The sequence below is a fragment of the Polypterus senegalus genome, chromosome 17, assembly GCF_016835505.1.
Source record: "Polypterus senegalus isolate Bchr_013 chromosome 17, ASM1683550v1, whole genome shotgun sequence".
NCBI lineage: Eukaryota > Metazoa > Chordata > Cladistia > Polypteriformes > Polypteridae > Polypterus > Polypterus senegalus.
The window spans coordinates 18,264,563-18,291,408 of record NC_053170.1 but is presented as its reverse complement, the minus strand read 5'-3'; the positions used below and the strand labels follow the sequence as shown (position 1 = coordinate 18,291,408).

Below are 26,846 nucleotides of genomic sequence, written 5' to 3'. Positions count from 1 at the left end.
TGCGAGCAGGCCTTCAGCTCCTTGAAGATGGCACTGACAACGCTCCGATCCTCACCCCCGACCCCAGTCGGCCGTTCATCCTTGACACGGATGCCAGTGGTGTTGGGATGGGGGCGTGCTGAGCCAAGTAGGGGAGGAAGGGGAAAAGTAGTGGCCTATTTTAGCAGGACTTTCAACAAAGCTGAGCGGCGCTATTGCGTGACCCGCAGGGAGCTCCTTGCAGTTGTTAAGGCCATAGGACATTTCAGGTACTACCTGTGCGGCCTCCCTTTCACCGTCCGTTCCGACCACTCTGCCCTACAGTGGCTGATGTCCTTTAAAGAACCAGAGGGCCAGATAGCCCGCTGGCTTGAGGAGCTGGCATCGTATTCCTTCACAGTGGAGCACAGGGCGGAACCCGGCACACTAATGCTGACGCCATGTCCCGACGCCCTTGTGTGCATGCGGGCTGCAAGTACTGTGAGAAGAGAGAGGCCAGGGAGGCCGAGATCAAGGGGGAGGAGGAGCAAGATGCTACATGTGAGGGGTGGACCGGTTTGCAGATTGACTCAAATGTTGGACCAAACAGAGTGGAGAGCTCAACAAGGGCTAGACGCTGATCTACAGCCGGTGCTACGCTGGGTGGAGGCAGGCCGCAAACCACAGTGGGAGGAGGTGGCAGGGTGTTCTCCTGCCTCCAAAGGACTATTTGAGAAATTTGATGCCCTTAGGGTAGAGAACGGGTACTGCAGAGGGCCTGGAAGGAGCCGGCCACTGGAGAGGAGAGGTGGCAGGTGGTGGTTCCCGGTCCCTGAGGGACTATATCCTCCAGGCATGCCATGGTGCCACAGGGACTGGTCACTTTGGGGTGGCAAAGACTCTCCGTCGCATCAGGCAAGGGTTTTACTGGGGTCAGGTCAGGAGGGACGTGGAAGACTTCTGCCGTCGCTGTGACCTCTGCACAGCGCACAAGGGTCCCCTCATCAGTCCCATGCGAACTTCAGCAGATGGCAGTGGGAGCCCGATGGAGAGAGTCGCGGTGGACATAGTGGGCCCGTTCCCCTGTACAGATAAGGGGAACCGTTATATCCTTGTTGCAATGGACTACTTTACCAAGTGGCCAGAGGCGTATGCCATTCCAGACCAGGAGGCAGAGACCGTGGCTGATGCCCTGGTGGAGGGCATGTTTGCAAGGTTTGGAGCCGCAGAGACCATCCACAGTGACCAGGGAAGGAACTTTGAGTCGGCTGTGTTTTCAGCCATGTGCGTACGCCTGGGCATGCGGAAGACCCGGACCACACCATTGCACCCCCAGAGCGACGGCTTGGTTGAACGCTTCAATCGAACCCTGGTGAAACAGTTAGCCATCCTCACGGCAGAGCACCAGCGGGACTGGGACACTCACCTTCCCTCGTCTTATTGGCCTACAGGTCTGCGGTACAGGACTCCACCCTATGCACACCAGCCCTGCTCATGTTGGGACGAGAACTGCGCACACCACCGGAGATGACCTTTGGGAGACCCCTGACGTGCCGCTGTTCCGCCAGGGCCGGAATATGCTAGCAAGCTCCAGCACAGAATGGATTCAGCTCATGCCTTTGCCCGTGACCAGCTACAAAAAGCAGGCATAAGACAGAAGAGGTGTTATGACATGCGGGCTAAAGGTCATGACTTCCAGGCCGGGGATCTGGTCTGGGTCTATAGCCCGAAAAAAGAAGGGTCTCTGTCCTAAGTTGGACTGCCACTGGGTGGGCCCTTGTAGAGTGCTTGAAAGACTGGGAGAGGTGGTTTATAGAGTTCAGCTCCCTCCTAGGGGAAGGCGGGTGGCCCTCCACAGGGACAGGTTGGCACCCTACAGGGGCACTGGTCAGCCTCAACAGAGCCCTAGGCGGCCCATGCCCTCTCAAAGGGACCGGGTGGCCACCACCCCCTTCCCAGCTGCTATTCCATCTGCTGACCCTTTGACTTCCCCCCCTGCGCTGCACCCTCCTGCTGCGGGACCACAGGCACAGCCACCTGCGTTCACACCCGCAGGCCTCGGAGACTGAGAAGACCCCCCGGGCACCTCAGGGACTTTTTGTGGGACCCTCGGGACGAGGGTCTTAGTGGGGAGGGAGCAGTGTAGCGTTCTGTTCTTTATTGTAGAGTTCTGTTTTGCAGTTTGTGTTCTGTGATTTGCATCCCTCAGTTATTTATTCTGTTGTCCCTGTTATTTCTCATGTAATAGAGTGGAAGGTAAAGGAGGTTCCGGAGGGATGGGGGGGTGGAGCCGAGGAGGAGGGCGGGAGCGCTGGGTTGGAACGAGGAGGGTGGAGACAGGAGAGAAGTTCGGTCATGTCGCTCTCGCTGTGAGATTGTTTTTTAAGTTCTGCCTGTTCGGCGTGGTTGCGGCCAACAGCAACCGTTTTTTATTAATTAAAGAAAGGACTAACCAAGTGACCGTCTCGGATCGTCATTACGTCTGGGAAGACGCTACAATATGATAGTTCATAATACCCACGCAGCACTAAGTGCGCGTAAGAGCGGAAGTCATCCGTTTTAACAAGCAGCGTATTGCACTGATACGAAATAGCCTGCCCATTTAATTTTTTAGAAATGGATACATAAATTAAGATTTTGTACAAATAATATTTTTCATTTTTCTTCCTTGGGAAGTGCTGATGTGCCGGTATGTAGCCTACATGTATACGCATAAAACAATATAATAAACGGTTATACTGTATAATAATTAAGCCGGAAAAATAATGCCCTTGATTAACCCGCGCCTATTACGCTGTTTTCCCTTTCTTGTAAACTCCGTAAGTCAAATTTTTTTTCAGGTCCCTTTGAGTTCGTTTAGCGAGGTCCGACTGTATCTCTGAACTGGACTGTGACTTGTCAGACTCAGATTTTGATATAAGTGATTGAAAACAAATATGAGGTTCCAGCTTCAGCTGTTCGGTCCCCAGCTAGTCGTGCTACGGACAACGTTCGCCAGGGAGGACTGCCACTTAAAAATCAGACGGTAATGCACTGCGACTGTGACTGCCGCTGCCACACAAAGACAGCCTGACAGCAAGCCTGCCGCACATTCTTAGCAAACTGGCAGCCACAGCATGCAGCAACAGACGTTTTATGTTGATTTCAGTGTGAAACCATCGTTTTTTTTGGAAAAAATATTCAGCCCCAAAGAGTTATTACCCAAATCACCTCAACTAACACACAACATTCTCAAAGCAGGACTGGGAGAACCATAAATATTCTCCAGATTCTCCAGAAGAGCCAGCGTGGAGGTAAGGAGTAACTCTGCATGAGGTGGCAGTCCATTACAGAGGCCATTCGTACACATTATTTTCCAGTTAATCTAATTAACACATCTTTGGATTTGTGCTGTGGAAAAGTAAAGTGTAAAAAGAAGAGCCCACACAATGAGACAGCAACCAGATTTGAACCCAGGATGCTGGATCTGTGAGACAGCAATGCTATTCACTTTTATACCATGACACCCCTTCTTTTTCTCATTGTGCCTCTTCCTTCATAAAAGCAATGGCTTCAATCAGGTATCGAGCTACTTGCTCATTCACAGAGAGCAAGTATCTTCGACATTTGTGTCTGCAAACTCATGCGTAAAAATTTCCCAATCTTTAATTGATTGAAATTGAACCGAGCCTCCATTTTGTAGCCATTATCAAGATAAATGGGGAGGGCTGGCATCAGGAAAGGCATCCAGCTATAAAGATCACGCCGAAATCTATAAAACATCAACTCCACACAGAAGAGGGAAAAGATGAAGAGGAGCAAGAAGATTAATTGATGATATTGCAGTCTTTAAATCACCCATGTCCTGTGATAGTCAAACATACCATCTGGGGCTGAATTCTGCATTGTGCAAAAAAAAAAAAATAAGATGTGCATGAATAGATGTGTTACTTTAAATATCTGGGTCAATTTATGTATTTATTGTACATTAGTAATAGGTTCCATGTGTCCAGTCTATTTCATAGATGACAGTATTTTTGCCTGAGAACTCTGGTGAAAGGAAAGTCAAAGGCCGTGGTCTTGCAGACTTGCTTTTGAACACACCCTAAGTCCTCCAATATCATTTAATTGCAGTCTGTTTATGCGACACGCGGAAATCTGCATAATCAGTAGAGACACTTAAAGCAAATGAAAGGCAAATTTTATTCAAGGCATGAAGGTTGTATATACAGATATATAAATAGATTTGCCACTTTGCAAGTTTACAATACAGATGCTACTTTTTTAAGTATAAAATATATTAAAAGTAAATGCTCTACGTTGACATCTTTTATTTATCTATTTTTAAAAACTCATCGTTTCAATGGCTCAAGTTGAGTTGACTGTTAATTAGGAGGGAAGGAACAAACAGCATGCAGAAAGGCTGGCAGTACAGCTGGAGCTTTGCAGACGTCTGCCCTCTAGTGACAAAAGAGCAAACTATCAGCCAGGTGGGTGCCTTTTGAGTTCAAAACACCCCTTGCCTTTGACTCTACTCCTGTGAGAAGCAACAGACTCTGGTTTGCCTTAATGACGAATGGCAGCTGCAGCCACCCACCTCACCATATGCAAGCCTAATACTAGAAAGTGGAGCCGAATCCTGCATGGGACTGGGTCTTATGAGCTTACTCACTCTCAGTAACTTCACAGATGCCTGAATTCTAGATCCGAGTTGCTGCTCCCACTGAGTTTACTGCACAGCTTGACACCTTCAGTAACACTGTTCAAACTGGGGTAGATGCTTTACTGACTGTGAATATGTTTCCATTTTTAAACCTAGCCCTTGATGTACTCTGTCTTATAAAACCAGATTTCTGAGCACTAACTATGGACTTTGGATTTTTGTGCTTGTCAAGCGGATAAGACACATACTTTTAGATGTCAGACACCATTGTTACTAAAGATGAAGGCGCACATCATTTAGCTGTGCCATGTAATAGTTATGATTTTGGAGGATTTCCAGTCCACTCTTTACTTTACATGTGCAATTATAATGTGGAAGGCATGGCTTTAGAAAGACCAGCGTATGCTGGCATGGCCTGAAACATGCTTAAAATGACATGTTGGACAAGGAAATGAATCATACATTATACATTTGCTATCCATGTAAATGTCTTTAGCCATCCATAAATTAAATTACTTTTTCCCCAAGAGTCTGACTTTTTTTTATTTTTTGCAGATGATCACATAGAGATTTGCACGTTCAAGTGGTAAATGTGTCAGGATCAGCATTGGTGATCTGTAGAAAGGATCAGTCCCTGAGAGGTGGTAATCCAAAGGAGACACGGGTCCTGAAAATGGCAAAAAAATATAAACTATGCTGTGTTTTACATATATATATATATATATATATATACTATTAAATATATACAGTATATGTATATTTAATAGTATATATTTAGTTTATGTGCACAGTATTCTTTTTATATGCCATTCTAAATTTGCCTCTTCAAAATCCAAGTGATTTCCCTTTAGTCTTTGGTTGAACGGGTCCATTTGGATTTAGTTCTGTTCAGATCTCTTTATGTAGTGTAGAGGAATCAAAGAGCTACCCGAACGCAGTAATGCTGTAGACGCACAGGAAGGATTCCTCGGTTGATCTGATGAAACTCAACCAGCTGGATGAGATCTGAGAAAAGCGTTTCTCCATCGTCCATGGTGTAGTAGAAGTGGCCGTTGTCTTCACACTGAGGGAATGGAGCAGAGAGGGTTATAAGATCTCAAAAACTGTTTTAGTGGAGGAGAATACCAAGAAATAACAACAATTGACCACTTATTGTACAGGAGACAAACATACTAAAACTAGAGACAATATCCTTTTTAATTGATATATTCCAACCAGCAGATTTTCAAACATTAGTCTGACAATTCCATTCTATGTGCTGATTTGCATTCCAACTAATCTCTTAATAAGGAACGATTCATGTATATTAGTTTACATCTGGACTGTCTGCTAGTGTGGGTGAATTTATCATGTATATGTGCAGCTCAGTGTTAAAGAGTACAAGATTTCATTTTGTAAAATAAACTGCTAAATTGTGGGTAGAACTGCAGAAGAATTACAATTCAGTTTTATAAATGTTCCTGGAAAATCAAGGAACCGTGAGTTCTGTTTGTGAAACTTTTCTAGGGAGAACAATAGACATACTCAGCAAAATGTAAAGAATTATAAGCACATCTGATTAACTACTGATTATGTGTTTTCTGAATCCACTTTTCCCATTGGACAGAATTCTACTGCAGGGCACATTTGCTAAATCACTCACGCTGAGACCATTTTGAATCAACTGTCAATATCTTTGAATTACAAAGTTAGACTCATTTATTTTTTATCTGAATTGTAACTCTTTGCAAAAGGAATTATTTCAGTTTAAAAAATGTTGTTTTTTGAAAGGGTGGCACAGTGGCGTACTCATTAGTGCTGCCTCGGTAGAAATTTAAGTCCTTGTGCCCTACATTACAGTAATCCCTCGCTATATCACGCTTTGACTTTCGCGGTTTCGCTCCATCGCGGATTTTATATGAAAGCATAACTAAATATATAACGCGGATTTTTCGCTGCTTCAGGTTCTCTGCGGACAATGTGTCTTTTTACTTCTTGTACATGCTTCCTCAGTTGGTTTGCCCAGTTGATTTCATACAAGGGACACTATTGGCGGATGACTGAGAAGCTAACCAATCAGAGCACGCAATTAAGTTCCTGCCTGCTGAATGCACTGTTAACCAGGAAGTCTCGTCTCGCTCATTCAGCATCAACGTGTTTTGCTGTGTAAAGAGTTGTGCTCTTTTGTGTTTATCTTTGTGCATAGTCAAGCCCTTCATTATGGCTCCAAACGATCTGCTACTGCTTCAGGGGCCGTGCCCAAGCAAACGGAAGATGTTAACGATTGCGAAAAGGTAAACGTTTTGGATTTGTTGAAGGCTACGATTCTTTTTATTTAAAAAGTAGGAAAGGAATATAAGCTCTACGGCCGCAGTGTCCTTTTAAAACAAGTGCAAAACAAGTTGTAAGTGGATGTAATAAGGCAGTAGTCTGGATGGAATCTCCTTTAGGGATTTGGATTGAAGACTGCCAGAAGAAGAACAACGGCAGTGCTACACAATCACCTGAAGTGGCTCCTTTAAGGGCTGTAACGCTCTCCTTTGTTGTGCAGTAAAACTAAACTCATTGTTATCGGACAAGTCATCGTGTCATTGTTGGTGAGTAACCATAATTAATTTTCTACTTACAGTACTTAGTACATGTACGTACGTTTAGTGTCACTGTACACACACATTTACTGTATACTATTTTTGTTGTATTGTACGTATTTATTGCTGGTGGCCTGCCTATCAGTAATGGCTGTAACATATGTGATATCGGAGACGCTCAATATCTTTAAAATAATATTTAGGTTTTACTGTATATAAACAGTGTGTTTATATACATCATTTCAATGAATCTTACCTAATATCTAAGAGAATACAAAGGGATTATGCTGTATAACTCTGCGGGGAATATTTATAAACAGTGTGGGAGAGTTTATAAGGGCTTAAAATATATAAAATAACCATAGAAACATATGGTTTCTACTTCGCGGATTTTCACCTATCGCGGGGGGTCTGGAACGCAACCCCCACGATCGAGGAGAGATTACTGTATTGTTCTCCGCACTGGGTGTTCTAAGCTTACTTCTACTTGAACTTATGAGCTTAACTGATTGATTACTTATAAAATGATGTGGATAAGTGTAATATAACAAATGGATAACAATTTTAATATTTAATAATAATTCTTTATATTTGTATAGCGCTGTTCTTACTAATCAAAGTGCTTTGCGCACCATAGAGGGAGGATCCGGGATGCAAACCCATAATCTCCTTACTGCGAGGCAGCAACGTTCCTGCTAACCCTGCATTGCTTCACCTAAGGACTTGTGTACTGCTTTCTTCATCTCTGTCATATACCTTTATGTCTGCATAAGGCAACATACTTCATGCAGATACTTAACAATATATAAATAAACTAGCTGACCCCCGCGGCTCTGCCCACGTAGTAGTGAAACAGGTTAAACTTTAAAAATCAATAAAAAACATATATTTCTGGCCAAGCGGAAGGTAGGTAAGCTCCAACTACAAACGTTGGCACTGTATATGATTGCGTTCGTCTCTGACGGGAGATCGTCCCCGGTGTAGGGAGAAAAGCAAATGGCCGTGATATCTCTGGCAATCAGGTGCTACCCTCTAAAACACATGTAGCTCTGATCTCTCTCTCAGAAACGTCAAACGTTACTCCTTAACAATCTGTAGATAATAATGTCTGTTGAACAAACAGGTATCGCTAGCTTAGTGGGGGCACGGTATGCTCCAATACTTGTGGAGAGGTAGAGCGACTCCCCTTGGCCCGCTGCCTCGCTCTCAGATTCGCGCAAATAAATCGGTGCCACAAGTGAACTATGATACTTAGCGTGATGAGAGAAGTCACAAAATTAAACAGAATGTTCAAGCAAATTATAGAAAAAACACGATCTAAATCCGTTAAGTAATTCTATCGTGAAAAGTGGACAGACAGACAGTCAGAAGTTGGATTTTTATCTACCAGTAGTGGCGCACTGCATGATAACATGCAGTGAATCCACTTGACTTGAGCATGCCTAGTTTTCGTCCTCTCTCTCGGTACGTTTACCATTCGTTTGCTCAGAGGTTGTTGCTCTTGCTTCTTCCTGAGCAGCTCTTCTTTTCTCCACCCTAGCGGCCCACTTCTTCTCTTGTTTTGTTGGCATCTTTTCGCTTTCAAACTGATTAAGTCAGTGTTTGTGTTCCAATTACTTAGTATGTTTTCTTTAATTTTTCACTTAAGCTGGCACTTAAGTCTTCAATCTGCCTCAAGAATGATTTAAGATATGAAGAGGTAAGGGAAGCGATGGCAAAGGTGGTAGGGATGAGAAAGGCGCACGTACGCATGCATTGCACAGCCTACCTGCTGGCCGCTGCCAAGAGTTGATTCTACTATAAAATTAAATAAAAAGAGGAATAACCCTGGAGGTCAATCATCACCCCGAAAGCGGATAGAAGACGCCACGTAGTATATGTGTACCGAATTTCAAGTCAATCGGTGAAATGGTTTGCGAGCTACAGGGGATTTCAAATCCTGGACAGACAAACGGACAGCCACGGTAGCGTATTATATCTTTATATTATAACGATAAAAACTTGGGTCGAAACGTGATCTTCTCGGAAGACACTTTGATATCCCACGAGAGACACTTTAACGTCCCGCGAGACAAAGCAGTGAGACAAAAGGACAGCTGCTGTACAGGCTTTTAAATGATCGATGCGAAGCGCGACAAGAAGAACACGCAGCTCGGCAGCAGCAAGCCAGCAGATGATCCGTCCACATCAGCCCCACCCCCTTCACAACGCGAAGTTGCTGGCACGAAGCGCGGGTGGTTTGGGCAAGCAAATCGAGCAGGGGGCTTCCCCCCTTTGTATAAAGATATAAATATACCTCAGTATAGAACCTATAATTAACAGAGTATGCATTGTCATGACCTTTTGTGTTCTTTTTTGATATGATCAACATAACTACCTAAACTAATCATTAACATTTTGTTCTTTTCTCGGCTCTCTGAGATCCTCAGAGCCATATTAGCCGAGGAGATTTTCTAAATCATTCATGACAGTTGCAAGAAGTACAGCTACCAAAGTAAGACTGACATGTAGACTGTGTCCTTCACACCATGTTATGTTGATTAATAGCTCAGAGTTTATTTAATGCTTTGTATGTCACCTAAAATAATGTTCAACAATGTCATACAAGATTCTGAAACTCACTTAATCCAGTTATGTATCACAGGGGACTGGCACCTATTCCAGCAGCACTGCAGGGCACACTGATGAGGTGCTGCATACAGGGCACACTTACCGTATGCACACTCACACTCATACCAACACAAGAACAATTTAGAATCTCCACTTGACCTAATACATGTTTGGCATATGGGAGCCCACATTGACTCAAATTTCAGAAACACAAAAGCTGGACTTGGATTTGAACTCAAGAAGCCTGATCTGTGAGGTACCATCTCGCCCCTCTTTGAAATGTGTTATATAAAATGAATTATCATATTAGAATTCCCAAGGAGGCTGGCATTGAACCTGCAGATGTTTAATTCTTCCAGATTTATGACAACCTGGGATTTTTGCTTTCCTCTCCTCAGATGCTGTTTTGCCTTTACTAGACTCAGTAACTAAACAGATGTTGTTTTGGTTGTGGCTGGTATTTTGAATATCTGTACCTTTGTGAAGACTTGCTTTTTGAAATAGTTGAAACAAGGCAGTTTTCACCACCATGTGGCAAGGAAAGCAGTAAAGCTGATATCCATCCATCCATTTTCCAACCCGCTGAATCCAAACACACGGGGGCCTGCTGGAGCCAATCCCAGCCAACACAGGGCACAAGGCAGGAACCAATCCCAGGCAGGGTGCCAACCCACCAGAGGACACACACAAACCCACCCACACACCAAGCACACACTAGAGCCAATTAAGAATCGCCAATCCACCTAACCTGCATGTCTTTGGACCGTGGGAGGAAACCGGAGTGCCCGGAGGAAACCCAAACACACGGGGAGAACATGCAAACTCCACAGAGGGAGGACCTGGAAAGCGAACCCGGGTCTCCTAACTGCGAAGCAGCAGTGCTACCACTGTGCCACCGTGTAAAGCTGATATTTTATTTATAATGAATGTGAGCTATAAGGGGGTGTTTTATTGTTCCGTGAAAGTGTTTACAATGAGGCAATGGGTCAAAGACTTTAGTAATGGATCTTTAAGCCCATCCCAAGTAACTTGAAAAATTCAGACAATGATGTTGTGTTTGTGTGGACTTTGTGTGAAGCTTATCTTGCTACGGGGTGTTCTTTACATTTATGTATCAAGAAAGTGATGTTCTTACCGGTATGATGAGATAGTGCTTGGTTTTCAACTGGAAACTGAGTGATAAAACAAAGCATTTGGCGTGCTGCTGGCTCTCACGGATAAGAAACATTCTGGAGAAGCAAAATGATCGAGACTTTTCAGTGAAGAAGATCACTCCATTTTAGCAATAAAGTTGCAGCTAAGACTGTCCACTCACCCATCCACGTGTCCCTGTTCCATGATCAGCCTTTGAGCTTCTTTACGTGAGATCCCCCCATGGAACCAAGCTTGTGTACGGTGAATCACTGTTAAACATGCAGGGTCACATAGTCAGCCAGCATAACCCAGAGTCTCATGACAAAGGCAGACTGAAGCTCATTTAATTTCAACCTCATTGATCAAGCTCAGAGAGTCAATGGGTGCATAAAGCATGACAAGAGGACTCACCAGTGTTGAAGGGACTGCGGCAGCTGTTTGGGAGACTGTATCTGTGATTGGTTTTCTTCTACAAGCAAAGATAATGTAAACTGGCTTCAGAAGGAGTTGAGCATCAATTGCACCCTTTTGAGTATGAATTATTAGAGACTGTCTATCCTCATACGACCATCTTCAAACTGTCATGTGTAATGGTGGGGTTTTACACTAACGTCTGACTGCATAAAGTGTAACAAGTACCATGTGTGTTCTTGGGGAGACTAAGAATAACATCATTGCTTTATTCAGATGATGTTGTCCTTTGTTTCATCTGGCTATGACCTTTGATGCACAGTTGAGGTATTCACTGCCACGTGCGATGCAGCAGGGATGAGGATCAGCACCTCCAAGTCTGAGGTCACGGTCCTCTATTAGAAAAGAGTGGATTGTTCTCTCCTGGTGAGAGGGGACAACTGCCGTTAGTGGAGCAATTCTGGTTTCATAGAAACAGTCTCAAGTGATAGAAGAAGGAAAAATGAGACTGACAAGCAGATTGGAGCAGCTACATCTGTTCTGCGGGCACTGTACCAATCCATAGAGGTGAAGGGTGAGCTGAGTCTGAAGACAAAGCTCTCAATTTACATCCCTCTTCTCACCTATGGTCGTGAGCTGTGGATACAGATGACAAGGACAAGCAGTAGAAATAAGTGCTCTTTCCAGGGCCACTAGGCTCACACTCCATGATGAGGTGAAGAGCCCTGCAATTCAGGAGAGCCTCAGAGTATTGTTGCTGGTCCTCCAGATGAAGAGTGGCCAGTTCAGGTGGTTTGGGTATTTTCTAAGTGAGAATTTCATTGTACAATGTACACACGACAATAAACTCGAAGCTGATAATATAGTTAGTGGCACCTCTGGCTTACCCTCCAGGCTTGTCCTTCCTCCAAAGCCACACTCTGGGCCTCTCGTGGGTTCTCAATGACACGTCCTCCCATGGTTCCTGAGAAATCCATAGCTACGAGGCAGTTGTCAGATGGGCATTTCTGTCAGTGAGAAAAGAAAAGAAAGTGCTATGGATTTTTGCACACGCCCGCAACGTTCCAAGTAAAATATCCAGATAGCTCCTGGAAATGCATGGCTGACTCACTGTAGCAGCTAAGAAAAAAAAAAGGAAAATGTCAAATGCATTATAGAAACTTGTGACAGCACACAGCCATTGACACAACAGTGGATGTGGATCTCAATGGATCTGTTACCATCTATCATCATCACGTTTCAATCGCCCATTCACAATCCATTTGCATCACAGTTGTGTGGAAGCATCTCCAAAGCTGCCGATGCTGATTATACTCATGACAGGAGGTCAGGTGCCTACTCTCTTATCTCACACACACACTATCATGACAAATTTGTTCAGAGATTTTTTTAGGTAATGAAGACATCCGTTCGAAGGTAAGGCTTGTTATGTGTGGAACCTGAGAGTGGCAACATGTAAATATATTGATTAGCTCGTGAAATAAAGAATTTCACACGTGACAGTAATGAGCCTGTACACAAATTTCAATCATCACAGCAGAAAAATGTTTGCCTTGGCCTTTTTTAGGGTCTTCGCAGAGATGAGACATTTTGCTTAAGCTCATCTTTTAAATAGGTTCTTTACTAAAAGCTGGGCTTACACAATAGGCTGATCGAAACAGCAGAGGAGGTGCGAGCATCTGCTGCACTGCTGTTCAAACAGGCATCCTGCTGGCAATTCTGGCCTTAGTGTCACAGTTACAAATTTAGACAAATGTTCTCTTTGGAATAGCCATGTCAAAGGTAGCTAAAAAGAACCGATTTTGCTCTAAAACAGAACCTTGACGTACGCAGAAAATGTAACATAAAAAAAAAAAATATTTTAGATTTGGTTAATGATTATTGCAAGTCATGGGGTGAGGAAAGGTCGCTATGCAGAATGTGTACTCCAGCTCATTGGCATTGAAAAAAAATGCAACAGTTGTTTGCAAGCAGGAAATGGATACCGAAAAAAAGGTCTAGCAACAGGCTAGGGACAATAGAACTGAGTAAACAGAATGAGAGATGAAACCAGAGTCTTAGTTAAAGGAAAAGAGCAGGTTGTCCTGACATGAAGTGTTCACAGAAGTGCCTTTTAGCTTCCACTAATATTAGCAAAGAAGACTGAAGATTGCTGATCTCTTTTATAGGTGGGACAGGATGACACAAGCTGACCGGCAATTAGCACAGATGTATTGAAGAGCCAGAAAAAGGCAGCAACCTCCCAACACACAGAACACAAAACGGTATTGACAGAATGACAATAAAATAATGTAAGTAATATACAAGGAAAGTGTCTCCATTTAAGAGGAAGAGGAACTGATTACAACATCCAAGCCAGGGAGGACCACCGTGGCTGAAGGTTTTCATTCCAACCCTTTTCTTAATTAACTCCTTTTGAACTCATTGTAATTGACTTGCTCTTGAAGACTCAGACCCGTTAATCATTTCTTTTTCCTTAATTAGCATCCAAACAAAAATGAGATACAAAATGAGCCAAAACAACTGGTGTCCATCATACAATATCTGACAATAAAGAATGATGAGGGTCTCAGGAATGTTGGTCTGCTCAGGTCCCCAGTGCTCTTAGAAAGAGAAAATCAACCATTTTAGAAACGTCTGCTAATGCACCACGAGAGAAGCAACAACCCACGGAATTAAAGAACTGGTTTAATTAACGACAAGAATTAGCGCCTCATTGAGCAACTGGTTGGAGTGAAATTGGTTGGAGTTTGAAGCCCTGACTTAGTTGGTCTTCTGCTGGCTCCCTCACTTCACATTTCATTTCTACTTGGGTGTCATTTAAGGAAAGAAATGAAGCTACTCAGAGGAACGATGAAGAAATTCAGGGGAACAAATCTTAAAAAAGGGGCAGCATGGTGGCGCAGTGGTAGCGCTGCTGCCTCACATTTAAGAGACCCGGGTACGCTTCCCATTTCCTCCCTGCGTGGAGTTTGCATGTTCTCCCCGTGTCTGCGGGAGTTTCCTCCCGCAGTCCAAAGACATGCAGGTTAGGTGTATTGGCGATCCTAAATAGTGCCGGGTGTGTGTTTGTGTGTGTCCTGCGGTGGGCTGGTGCCCTGCCCGGGATTTGTTCCTGCCTTGCGCCCTGTGTTGGCTGGGATTGGCTCCCACAGACCACTGTGACCCTGTAGTTAGGATAAAGCGGGTTGGACACTGACTGACTGACTGAAATCTTAAAAATTCAATTAAAATGAATTCACAAGAAGTTAATTAGCAGCGCAAACAGGGCACTCATTACAAAAAGGGTTAGGATGAAAACCTGCAGCCACAGTGGTCGTCCAGGGCCGGAGTTGGCAACCCCTGACTAAGCTACCCCTGTTCACTTATCCGTCCATCCATTCACCCAGCTTAGTTCAGTTGGTAGAGCGGGTTGTCCAGCAATCGGAGGGTCGCAGGTTCGATCCTGGCTCCCGGCATTATCCCAGCTTATCATCACCAGCGTATGAATGGGTGAATGACTGTTGTGTTGTAAAGCGCCTAGGGGGGTTCTTGAACTCTAGTTAGGCGCTATATCAAATACAGGCCATTTTACCATTCATTCATAGGGGGCAATTTAGAGTGGGTTTTTAACATAATGTCAGGAATTGACTGCGACTCCATTCCTAGTCCTTCCTATTTGCTGCGCCCTACCTATTTTCTTCTGTTGCTATGTAAGGGAGCAGATGAAATGTATAGGGGAGTTCCAGCGGTGGTGTCAAGTGGGTTTTCCAATGGGACAGCCACCATTTAAAGCCTGCTTGTTATCTAGTGTGGTTTTGTGCTTTTTGTCATTTATTTTCTTTTTTATTTTTGTTACTGGTATTCTTTGCTTGCCCAAATATGACCCTCGGCATATTTTTGATCAGTCTTTCATATTACAGCTTGTGCATTTAAAACAGTCCTGTTTTCCCAAATTTTCTCATGCCTGTTTCAATGTCACCTTGTCCAGATTTGTACTTCAGCCTGGATTTGTTCTGCCAGCAGCGCTTCACAGGGTGGCGTGGCGTGCTGCAGTCTGCGGCTTGCCTTTTTCTGCAGAGATGCTGACACCAAGGGCTGTGCTGCATACAAGTGGCCACCTCATATGTCACACACGTCTTTGAGAAGTGGAAGGAAAATAAGAGAAATGGAGGAGGAAAAAAAAAAAATGAAGTGGACACAGGGACAGCACACAAACACTACACAGACATCTGATCTCAGGATTGCGAAGCCTTGAGACAGTAATGCCATCCACCGCACTACCATGTCATTCCTTCATCTGTTTAGTAAAAAGAAAATCATTACATCCATTTTCTGAACTATTCTGATCCAGTACAAGCGTCAAGAATGTATTGCCTGACTCCTTTCCAAACATTTTCTTAATAAGTGTTAATGTTTAAAAGCATCGTAGGACTCTTTATTCTAATTGTCAACATGAGTTCCCAGACTGGTGCTTGGGATCTACCAAACCGAAAGTCCTTCCTGATAGGCGTTTACCTGGACCAACCTTCTATAATGAAAGAACTTTACATCACAATCCTGCTTTTACAAAATGTGTCCGAATGTTTTACTGATTATAACAGAGGTGAGCGTAAACAGTGTTGTGAGCTTACCTTAGTGGAGGATTCCGAGGCACTCCCTTGACTCTTCATAGACAGAGACAGCTGGTAATTGCACTGAAGCTGCTTGCCGTACTGCGGAGACAGAGGGAGTGGGTTTTCTTTAAATTGCCACTCAGCAAAGTCCTGCTTACCGAGGCGCACTGGAGCAGAGATACTGAGGAAATGAGGGCCTTGGAGACATTATTCTTCACAAACAGCATTTGTCAGAGTTCCACATGAAAAGCTACTGATTGAATGAAGTGTATTCTAACTAAAAAAAAAAAAAAGTATTTCTTACAGAGAAGACAACATGATATTTATTAATGTATATAAGGAATAGCAGAGAGGAAAATGTTTATAAACCTTTCACAACTGCAACTTGGTCTTCAACTACGTGAGATGTATAAGTGCAAACTAGAACATAATGAGATACTTGCTGAAGTAAAGAAAAGCATGGGCAAGAAGAAATACATGTACCCACGCTGTTACACTACAAAACATTCTCAATCCCACCTAATGCAGTTCAGGGTTATGGGGGACTGGGTGCATGGCAGGAAAGAGCCCTGGACAAGACTCCAGTCCATCACAGGGCCCACTGTCACCAACAGTTACACTTGAACTGGAGCCGCCGTGGAATGTGTAGGTAAATCAGAACCAGAATGATGAACAGTATGAACCATGAGAATATTCTCCTGACAGATAATATGAAAGTAGAATGATCTGGGATAAAGAGAAATGGCATTTTGGTGAAAATGAGGCTGTTACTTTGTTGTGAACACTGGAAAAGAAACCGGAGGATCCAGAATGGGTACAAATGTAGGATTTTGATCTTGACATGGGGAGCTTTGTGTGCCTCAATACCCCTTATAGCTATACTGTTTGGCGATACATGCTTCTAAAAGGGTTACTCACAGAAAATGAAAGAAACGGTCCAGCCAAACAATAATCAAAAATGTGACCTAATGAAAGTTGCAATTATTGTCATTTGTCTTACTCGGATTAGGAACCACTCCTGGAGCCAGGCCTGAGAATAGCCTTCACTTAGCTTAACTCGTCTTTGCACCACAAGGGAAAGATAAAGGGTCGGGTTCAGGTGCCATTCAGGTGACAGGCAGGTAGAAGTAGTACAGACCTAAACATACCAGATAATGGCAAGGAAGCTGGCTCTAGGGCTATGGGATGTTACTTTTGTGGCAGGGAAAAAGCTAGAACTCATGCAGGAAGTTGAAAAATATTGGCCAGATATAGTCAGACTCACCTCTACATTAAAAAAAAAAAACGGTTCTAGAACTTCTCAGTCAATGGTTGCCTCTTTCCTGCTCCCGAATGGCTCTAAATGGGTGTGATGATGCTCACAATGCCCTTTGCTGGGTGTCCTATACTTGACAGTTTGTTCCTGTGAATGAGAGGATGGCCTCAATGGGACTTCAGGTTGCAGAGAGGAAAACCTCGATTGTCGTTTTGTGTGTAAACTCCAACTATGCAACATTTTTGAGACATAGTATTTGATTCTCAAATGTGTCTCATCTCCTGACTCTATGGCAAACTCTCTCATGTAAAGAATGACAGCAGTCCATGGGGGGTATGACTGAGAGAAATGAATTGCCTGATCAGAATCTGAGTGCTGAATTACTACTGGATTTCTGTGCTGGTACTGTATTCCCCTTTGTGAACACCATGTTTGAACACAAGGTTGCTCATAAGTATATCTGGCACCAGAAAACCATGGGCCAAAGGTCATTAATCATCTTTGTAGTTGTGTAAAGAAAGGTATTGATCTGTCAGCTTTGAGTGAAAGATTGAAGACATTTAAGTAAACAGAGATTAAGAGGTGACATGATTGACGTTTTTAAATTATAAAGGCAATTAGTGAAGTGAATCCCAGCCATTACTTTAAAATGAGTTCAACAACATCTCTGGGGCACAAAATAATGTTTCAGGGTAAGTTTGGCCAAACTTTTGAAAGTTCTTTCTTGACACATAGAGCCATAAACACATGGATTCGGTTACCAAGTGGTGTGGTAGAGAGCAGGACTTTAGAGCAATTCAAAACTTGACTTGTAGGAATTTGGTGAATAGGATTGACAAGCTTTGTTGGACTGAAGGTCCTGTTCCAGTCAAAGTTTTTGTAATGTTCTAAGTGTTTCATCGCCTTGTGGCTCAAAATAGTGGAGTTCCTGCTAGCCAGATCTATAAGATTCAAACTAGTAGTGAGGGTGTGCTGGGAACAAATAGCAGATACCCTTCTTCACAGTAGCGTCAACTTTCACCTTCAGAGGACCTCCTCCTGCCACGGTATCCGTCAATAAGGGCGCGTAAATAAAGGCGAGCTTCAAAAGGGCGACCTCAATTGGGCGCAGCGAATAAAGGCAAACGCAACAAAATTATTACAGAAAATTTATTAGATAAAGGCAATGATTGAACGTATAAAATTATCTACGAACGCCTTTATTCGCCGCGCCCAATTGAGGTCGCCCTTTTGAAGCTCACCTTTATCTACGAACGCCTTTATTCGCCGCGTCCAATTGAGGTCGCCCTTTTGAAGCTCACCTTTATCTACGAACGCCTTTATTCGCCGCGTCCAATTGAGGTCGCCCTTTTGAAGCTCGCCTTTTTGTGCGCGCCCTTATTGAATAGAGCATCCTGACACTGGGGAGAGATCAGGAGAATGATGTCCAAATGAATCCCATACAAGACCTCACCAGTCAGGGTAGATGCAAGAAGATATGGCCAAAACGTTGCTATTGCCTGTCATGACCGCAAACCTAAGACCTTTTGGTGGAGGATTTCCCTCCAGTATTAGCATTAGGATATAAAGATTTGACTTGATAGGTACTAGCACACCATAAATGTGGCAGCTGAGGTAGTGGTAGAAATTTACTGAGAACCAAGGACAATGCCAAGAGGTTCTGATACACCTTTTGAAAATTCAGGAAAGGCAGGCAGAATTATTATTATTATCTCATATACTGCTCTCAGCAAGGGTGGGGATATTGTTAAGAAGTGGAAGGAACACTTCTGGGAACTACTAAATCCAGTAGATCCAATACATCCCCTGCAGAAATGTGCTGTTTACATCAGTTTCATATTGCTAGAACAGGTAGAGAACTAACCATCCTGTAATGCAATACATAATGTAATTAAACTGTGTAAACACCGGTTTGGTGCAACTGAATAAAACTATTAGGCCTGTAAATGTATGAAAGTAGAACAGTTTGTAATGCAGTATAGTATACTGTAGTACATCCTAACTCACAGTTCTATATTGCTAGAAAAGCTCCAGAGCTAAACTTACTGCAATGCATTAAACACTATGGGCTATCCTTGTAAGCACTGGCTCGGTACACTGGAATATTAATTACTAAGAGGCCTGTAAATGTATTACTGTAGAATCAGTTTTATGCTTGAAATAGTACAGGAAAGCATTAAGGTGGTTAAGATGGGTCCATCTCTGTAGATGAGGTTGCTGTACTGATTAAAAAGCTCTGTAGTGACAAGGCTGCAGGAGAGGATGAGATCCAACCAGAAATGCTGAGAGCACTAAACATTGTGGCTAATGCGCTTGCTCGGTGTTGCTTGGAAGGGGAGCACAGTGCCTTGGGACTGACAGACTGCAGTGTTGGGCCAAATAGGGACAAGATTGTTTGTTTCATTTACAGAGAGGTCACGCTTTTCAGCCTCCATGAAAAAAGCCCTAACATGGGGTGAATTGGAATGAAGATTGTGCCCAAAATTTGCACCTCAGGTTCAGCAGTGTTTCCTCCTGGCTGGGGAGCAATGAACAGACTCTGTATCCTTAGATATCGTGGGGCCTTTCTACACATGCTTATGGACTTGTAAAAAGCTTAATACTATGTGTGCCATGGCAGCTGCTGGAAGATAATATAGAACCCTGAGATCCTGGGGCCACTGCTGGATGCATTTGCTGCCTGTTATTTGTGGAACAAACATTGGTTTTGCATACTTGGCGTTAAGTGAGGACCATTCAATGTGGTCATTGGACTCTGCAATCCAGGACTGGTGTCACCATTAAGGTAAATTAACCATTCACCTACGGCACAGATCATAAGGGGGGAAAACCCAGCCACACGGGTTAGCTACCAAACAGTCAACTAGCACACTATTAAGCGTGGGCTAGGGCGTAAAATAACACCAGCAATGGGTGCATCTGATCTCTTCTGTTACATATTTTCATGAACAGGACATCATGGTGCAGACAGAGTTTGGAGGGCATCCAGTCTTGAGACCTAAGGACTGCATCTCTGCTGTTTCCATATGATGTTGTCTTCTTGGTGACATCAGACTGTGGTCGCTGGTGTGCACGGGAATCTTTTTCCACAGAACGTGATGCGGCTGGGATTGGAATTCTAAATTAAGGTTATTATACAGTACAGTGGCAACAATGTTATGAACATTTCGCAAGGCCATAGTGGTGAAGCGGGAGCTAAATCTACAAATGAAGCTCTTAATCTATTAGCCAGTCCATGTACACATACTTGACTTTATTCACAAGCACTGTGTAGTAACGGAAAAAATGAGATTGTAAATACAAGCCATCTCAAACGAGGCTCCTGAAAAGAGTTGTCTTGCTGATTTTGACAGAGTGTGTCTAGTTCGGCAATATGGAAGTTTCCAGAATAAAACTAGTGCCTTGGCTTGAGCATGTACAGTAGTTAGGATATTTTCTGGTCCTCTCCCATGAGAAATGTATAAGGCACCACCTAGTAGGAGACGACCGATGGACAGACCCAGGACATGCTTGAGAGATTATATCTCTTGATAGTCCTGGAAGTGCCTGACAAGGTTCCTGAGGATAAAGAAGCATAATCAGCATAGCTCTACACCAGGAAAAGCAGCAACAAAATGATGGCTATTGTGGCCAAAACAAAATGCTACATTCCCATGAAGGAACCTCATCCAAAATATGAAATATTGTGGGAGATGTACAAAGATTTGGGACTGCATTGTAACATCAGAACCCAGGTAGCTTGCCATCATTGGGTTGAATGAGAAATTCTGTTTTTTATGAGACAGTACACTTGATTGTGAAATAAAACACACAATTAAATAAGCAGAAAGCTAGTATTTCATGTAGCCTAAAATATCACAAGTAAAAGTAGTTCTGTAAAGAGGAATAAGTCAAAATGGTGGATGTGGTGAATTGATAAACTATCCATCCATCCATTTTCCAACCCGACGAATCCGAACACAGGGTCACAGGGGTCTGCTGGAGCCAATCCCAGCCAACACAGGGCACAAGGCAGGAACGAATCCCGGGCAGGGTGCCAACCCACTGCAGATTGATAAACTAATGATGGTGTATCAATGAAAAATGTGAACAAAAACATTTTTGTATGCTCTAAGATCTTTTTTGTTTTTACTACGATGTGAATCAAATCACATTCGAGGTTAAATAAGATGCTGCAGATGTTCTATCAGACGGTTGTGGCGAGCGCCCTCTTCTACGTGGTGGTGTGCTGGGGAGGCAGCATAAAGAAGAAGGACGCCTCACGCCTGGACAACTGGTGAGGAAGGCAGGCTCTATTGTAGGCACGAAGCTGGACAGTTTGACTTCTGTGGCAGAGCGACGGGCGCTGAGCAGACTCCTGTCAATCATGGAGAATCCACTGCATCCACTGAACAGGATCATCTCCAGACAGAGGAGCAGCTTCAGTGACAGACAGACTGCTGTCACCGTCCTGCTCCACTGACAGACTGAGGAGACCGTTCTATGCGACTCTTCAGTTCCACCCGGGGGGGTAAACGTTAACATTATACAAAGTTATTGTATGTCATACCTGCATTTTTATTACTCTTTAATTTAATTTCCCCTTGGGATTAATAAAGTATCTATCTATCTATCAAATAATACAGGAATATGGATCATTTTAAGAGAGTGTTTACCAACTTTTGTTCCTCACTGCTTATCACGCTGGTTCTGTGGATGCACCATATGCTTGCGTCATCAGGGTGCATAGGCATCACTGGCAGTATGGCCTGCATTTTATATGAGTACCAGTTGGTACAATCGAAACTTCACAGACTCTGTGATCAGTGTCTTCAGCTATGGCTTGATGTGTGTGTCATGGTGATCATGTGACACTGAATGCTTGGATAAGGGAGACATGGATCACAATAGCAGAAGTAATTTCCCCACAGATTATTTTTTGTCCACAAGCACATTGTAAATCCATCATTTTCAGCATTAATGACAGGGTATTACCTCTGCCATTTGTGGTGGGGAGCCACGCTGTACTTAATTTTGCCAAGCAATACTCTACATTCCTCATTACCTGCCCCTCCTCAATGAAAACATTGGGCTAAATCTTTGAAGACCTCCCAGAGTTATTACAGGATACCATTTCCTCTTGTGGTACATGGCCGGCCGTTCATTCCTGCCAATACCCCCGGGCTGCCAGATGGAGCCCTCCTTGCAGCATGGAGATGCCCCGAATGCCAGCAGGAAATTATGGACAGTGGACTTTAAATGCACAGCCCTGCTGGATACCATGGGGGCCGCCAGGAGTCGCTGCAGGGAGGCCCAGAAACTATTTTGCCTACACCCCGGAAGTACGTCCCAGTCACATGGACAGAAGAAATGACGTGCTTCTGGGATGAAGAAAAGGAGTTGTTACCTGACCCGGAAGTGATAGAAAGTCACATGGACTGAGGGACAAACACTTCCGGGTCAAGGACTATAAAGGACTCTGGGCAATCCCAGACGGACGAGCTGAGTTGGGAGGCAGGGTGGCTAAGCGTCTGGGAGATTGGAGGATTGTTTATTTGATTATTGGTTATCGTTATTGAGTGCTTTGTGCACTTTATTATTGTAATAAATATTCATCTTTGGACTTTGACCTGGTGTCTGACATGTGGTCTGAGGGTTCAAGGGAGCGAGAGAGCCCTAATCTGTGACACTCTTTAGACTGGAACAGTGTTTCTCAACCACTGGGTTACTGTCATTGATTCGCAAATGGGTTATGGTGGGTTGTGATGGGTTGGCTAAGCAATTGGCAGCGCTGCACAACATGTTTCCTTATTTTACCAAGGGGGACTCCCAAATACGCTCATTTCACCAAGGGGGCAGTTTGTAATTGCTGCTAGTGTGTCATCAATAAATGTAAAAAGGCAAAAATGCTGTGTGGGACCATAAAGGTTGATAAACAATGGACTAGAACATTAATGAATCTGAGCAAAATAATCAGTTGGGCATTTCCAACTGGAATGACACAGAGAAATTGTCAGATTCCACTTTAGCTGACCTGAAATGTTAGCCAAAAATGACACAATTCACTAACCTGACCTGAAGTCTTTTTATTAAATGAAGGTCTAGGAGTTAATTTATAAAACGGGCAAATTTGCGTAATGCTGCTCTGCTGCAGCTACTGCATATGCAATAGGGGCCACTCACCTTAAAGAGTCTGAAGGCGGTGATCCAGCAAGTGCGGATTTGCTCATCTTCAGCACACAGCAACTTAAGGTCCCGGTTTCGGTTACGATTCCTGCAAGGCTGGAGGAAGACACAAGGGAGTCAGATGTCAGCACAACGAGGATTTGTAGGCTGTCACATAGCTAGCAAGTTCTGAATCTGGCAGGCTGTCTTGAGAAGCTGTTTTGTGATTAGGTCAGAAATGAAGCCCATATTCATGCCAGATTTTTGGATGCTGACATTTCTCCTCACACTGCACTTTTACATTTACAACTGGATACCAGTAGAGGTAACAATAGTCATACTCTAGAAGCAGTCCCAGTTTCCTGTACTGGACGTCACTTGTCTTTGCACTTTCTATTAGAATAACATAAGCAATCTGAAGGGATTGCTTACCTTGACACAGAATGCAAATTCTGTGGGCGCGCTGTGAAGCTTTTTGCTGTGAGAGATGCTATAGATGTTGAGTTCCTCTAGGTCTGCAACGTACTGCAAATGTCGGGGTTCCTAGTTAAGATAAAGACAAATTCTCTTTACTCTTTTCAGCACTATAATCCACTAACTGTTTCAATTCTGTTCTCCATGTGAGGGAGTTACTACACCTTCCTGGCTCTGTCTGATTTTCTGAGATCTCATATTTATCCACAGAGTGTTATGAAGTATGTACCCATTCTTATTAATAACAGACAGATATAGAATACATTTTGCCCCAACCCATTGCCAGCCACGTCTCCAGTGGACACTGTGCATCCAGAAACTACATCACAGGGTTGCCACTATGTAGCAGTTGTACCTTGGAATCACCCTTGCTGGAGAAATAGAGACCAGATTTCCTCAAAAAGAAGTAGCATTTTTTCCAGACCTTCCTGGTGGCGTCCTTGACATGCAGAGACCCCTGTATCTCTGGACAACTTCCTGAGTTCAGCAGATTCTGGGAACAAAAGATACTACTTGAGTGGTGGTCCTGATTGTTACCAGACCGCTCAGCATCTGTTGTAATCATTTTGGCTCAGTTTGCTTTCTGTGGTAGTGATGGACACTTGGCGTCTTTCAGACACACAGATGTAACCAGGCAAGTAAAGCCCCCGAGGCAAGTCATGGAGTGCTTTAGCTAGCAGGGAGAAAAGAGCTTTCGTGATGATACATTTAATCCGTTACTGTTGAATTAATCTGCAGGACCTGATAGTCCTGTTTCCAAACAAAAGAGTAGAGGGGGTGCACCAGTGATCTCATTTGTCACTCTCTGCCAGGCCCTCTGGCCTTATCTCACCTGGATGAGCTCCGATGAGGTCATTCCTTTGTTGGCGTCCACACAATCAGAGATCATGTGTTCTGGGAAGAACAACTGGGGGAAGAATCAAAGAAACACAAGTAAATACAATAAATCTGATTGGTAACTGCCCAATAGCTTCTTCAAGCCAAAAAAAAGCAAAAAAAGTGTGCTGTACTACTCGTCAACATTTGCAGCTCATTATATTTGCCTGAATTACATTTGGCTTACAAGAGCCTTGCGCTTCTTAAATGTCCACACGTGCAGAATTCTGTAACTTAATCTTCAATGCAGTTCTTGTTACACTTTGCATAATCAACAGGAGCAAGTCAAGTGGGTCAAAGATACTCACAGAGCTGTACAGCATTCGGAGTCTTTAAGCACATGCCAGGTGCCTGAAGACCCAGCTAGCCCCCAATCACTCTCTTTGTCTACTGGGAGGTCTCACCTCTTCTGTGTCCCACTCCCTGCCAGTGATGTTCCCCTCAACCCACCTGTCAGTTGATTTGCATTATACTTATCTTACTGTATTTCCTCAAATGTAACTGCTGGGAACATCCACTTAGCCAATCTGTCACGTGTCTGGAAAGCTGTCTCTCTCTTCCTCCATCACATCTGTCCTCTTTTATTTGTAAAGTTGCCTTCCTTTCGTCCTACCTTGCCTATCCTAGATGTTTCACCCCTGTCTGTCTGGGAGGTTGCATTCCTCTTTGTCCTCCAGGGTTGTTTGGAAAGCCCAACCTCAAACTGACTTACAAATATGTTTTTTGTCGCTAGAACCTTTTAAAATAAACATAATTTTAATTTTTAGATAAATATAGCTAATTTTTCGACTTCTTTTTGAAACCCAGTGCACTAAACTAATTAGGAATAAAGTATAGTTAAATTAAAGCACAATCTGGCATGCAATGAAAACACAACCTATAGCGCTTATTTATCATATTTCCTTCAAACATATTAATATGTTTCTATAAAGCAGAAATACCTCTGTGATTAAATTTTAATGTAAAACAGTTTTATAATCACTTGCTAATGAGTATTACATTATTGAGTAGTTTTGTGTAACAGAAACAATTGAATAAACAGTGAAACACAAATTCTGAGCCACAAAATCACATTCAAATTAGCCTAGTACTTTGATTGGTTCTGTCAATAATTCTGTGGTATAGCGGGTCCGCAGCTTCAAAAGAATGGCCAGTTTTAAATCCAGACAGCCATGCCAGTCTCAGTGGGCATGATTGCCACGACCAGGGCCGGATTAAGACGAAGTTGGGCCTGATGCTGCAGTGCAAAAAAGGCCTATTTTTTCTCGCCATTGGTGCGTGTGCATTCGACACTCACCGTACATGCGCACTCAGACCGACCAAGGAGCCTTCATTGCTTGCGACGCAACCAGCCAGCCTTTATTGAACATGAATAATAATAACGACATAGTATCGTAACAACTCGAGATTAACATCAACATTCAATAGCAATTGTCTGAAAGTGCACTTAATGCAGAAAACCTAACAATGAAATACACAAAATTTTGCAATTCTCTTACGAAACAGAGTAGGAAAAAATGAATTTGCAGAGACATTGGGTCAAAGTGACTCAGTTCATGCTCTTGACGCTAAAAATTTGTCCACGATTTAAATTTCATAATAGACCAGAATCCTGTCGAGGATTTTAAAAATTCTAAACGTCTATGCCAGGCCTGCGGGCCGGCTTTTCGTTTTACCTTTACAGATAACCATTTAAATAGCCATCGGTTTTTACTGTACAACTAACTTTCAAGGTGAAAAATTTACTACGTGGCACTTACCGAACAATAATAAAGTGGCAGGAATCCCCAAGATATTGCAAAAAATGCAGCTAAATTACTAAGTAAACTGTTTAACGTAAAATTGATAGCAATAACTTGAAATCTTCGGTTAACAATAAACACAACGACGTTATAGTTACGTCACAGCGCAAAGAACAATAGTAACTGTATAATAAGTAACGCTGTTTCTAGGCGTCCGAAAGTCAGACTCCAAATTTCATTCTAAGAATTATTTTGAGATTAATATAGCAAAGGAAAACTGTTCAGCTTCTGGAAAATTCTCGTCTGTTTTCATCTGGGCCTATTTCAGGAATGGGCCTAATGCTGCAGCATCAATAGCACCCACCTTAATCCGGCCCTGGCCACGACCACAGGGAGTTGATGGGGTAATTGGGGCACGTGCGGGTACGATTGTTCTCA

At 43.4% G+C, this 26,846-nt stretch overlaps 1 protein-coding gene across 2 annotated transcripts in view; it reads right to left on the bottom strand.

Annotated features, from left to right (window-relative positions):
• Window positions 1-4,116: 4,116 nt before the first annotated feature.
• grb7 (growth factor receptor bound protein 7) overlaps window positions 4,117-26,846 on the bottom strand; it is an 80,897-nt gene continuing 58,167 nt past the window's right edge. For both annotated transcript variants that reach the window (XM_039739209.1, XM_039739210.1), the window contains 10 exons: window positions 24,623-24,697; window positions 24,146-24,283; window positions 23,749-23,859; window positions 23,335-23,433; window positions 15,936-16,016; window positions 12,210-12,329; window positions 11,323-11,380; window positions 11,093-11,180; window positions 10,913-11,006; window positions 4,117-5,663 (listed from right to left, as the gene is read on the bottom strand). In XM_039739209.1, the coding sequence (XP_039595143.1) occupies window positions 5,517-5,663; window positions 10,913-11,006; window positions 11,093-11,180; window positions 11,323-11,380; window positions 12,210-12,329; window positions 15,936-16,016; window positions 23,335-23,433; window positions 23,749-23,859; window positions 24,146-24,283; window positions 24,623-24,697 (1,011 nt within the window). In that variant the 3' untranslated portion in view covers window positions 4,117-5,516. The remainder of the gene's footprint in view (window positions 5,664-10,912; window positions 11,007-11,092; window positions 11,181-11,322; window positions 11,381-12,209; window positions 12,330-15,935; window positions 16,017-23,334; window positions 23,434-23,748; window positions 23,860-24,145; window positions 24,284-24,622; window positions 24,698-26,846) is intronic.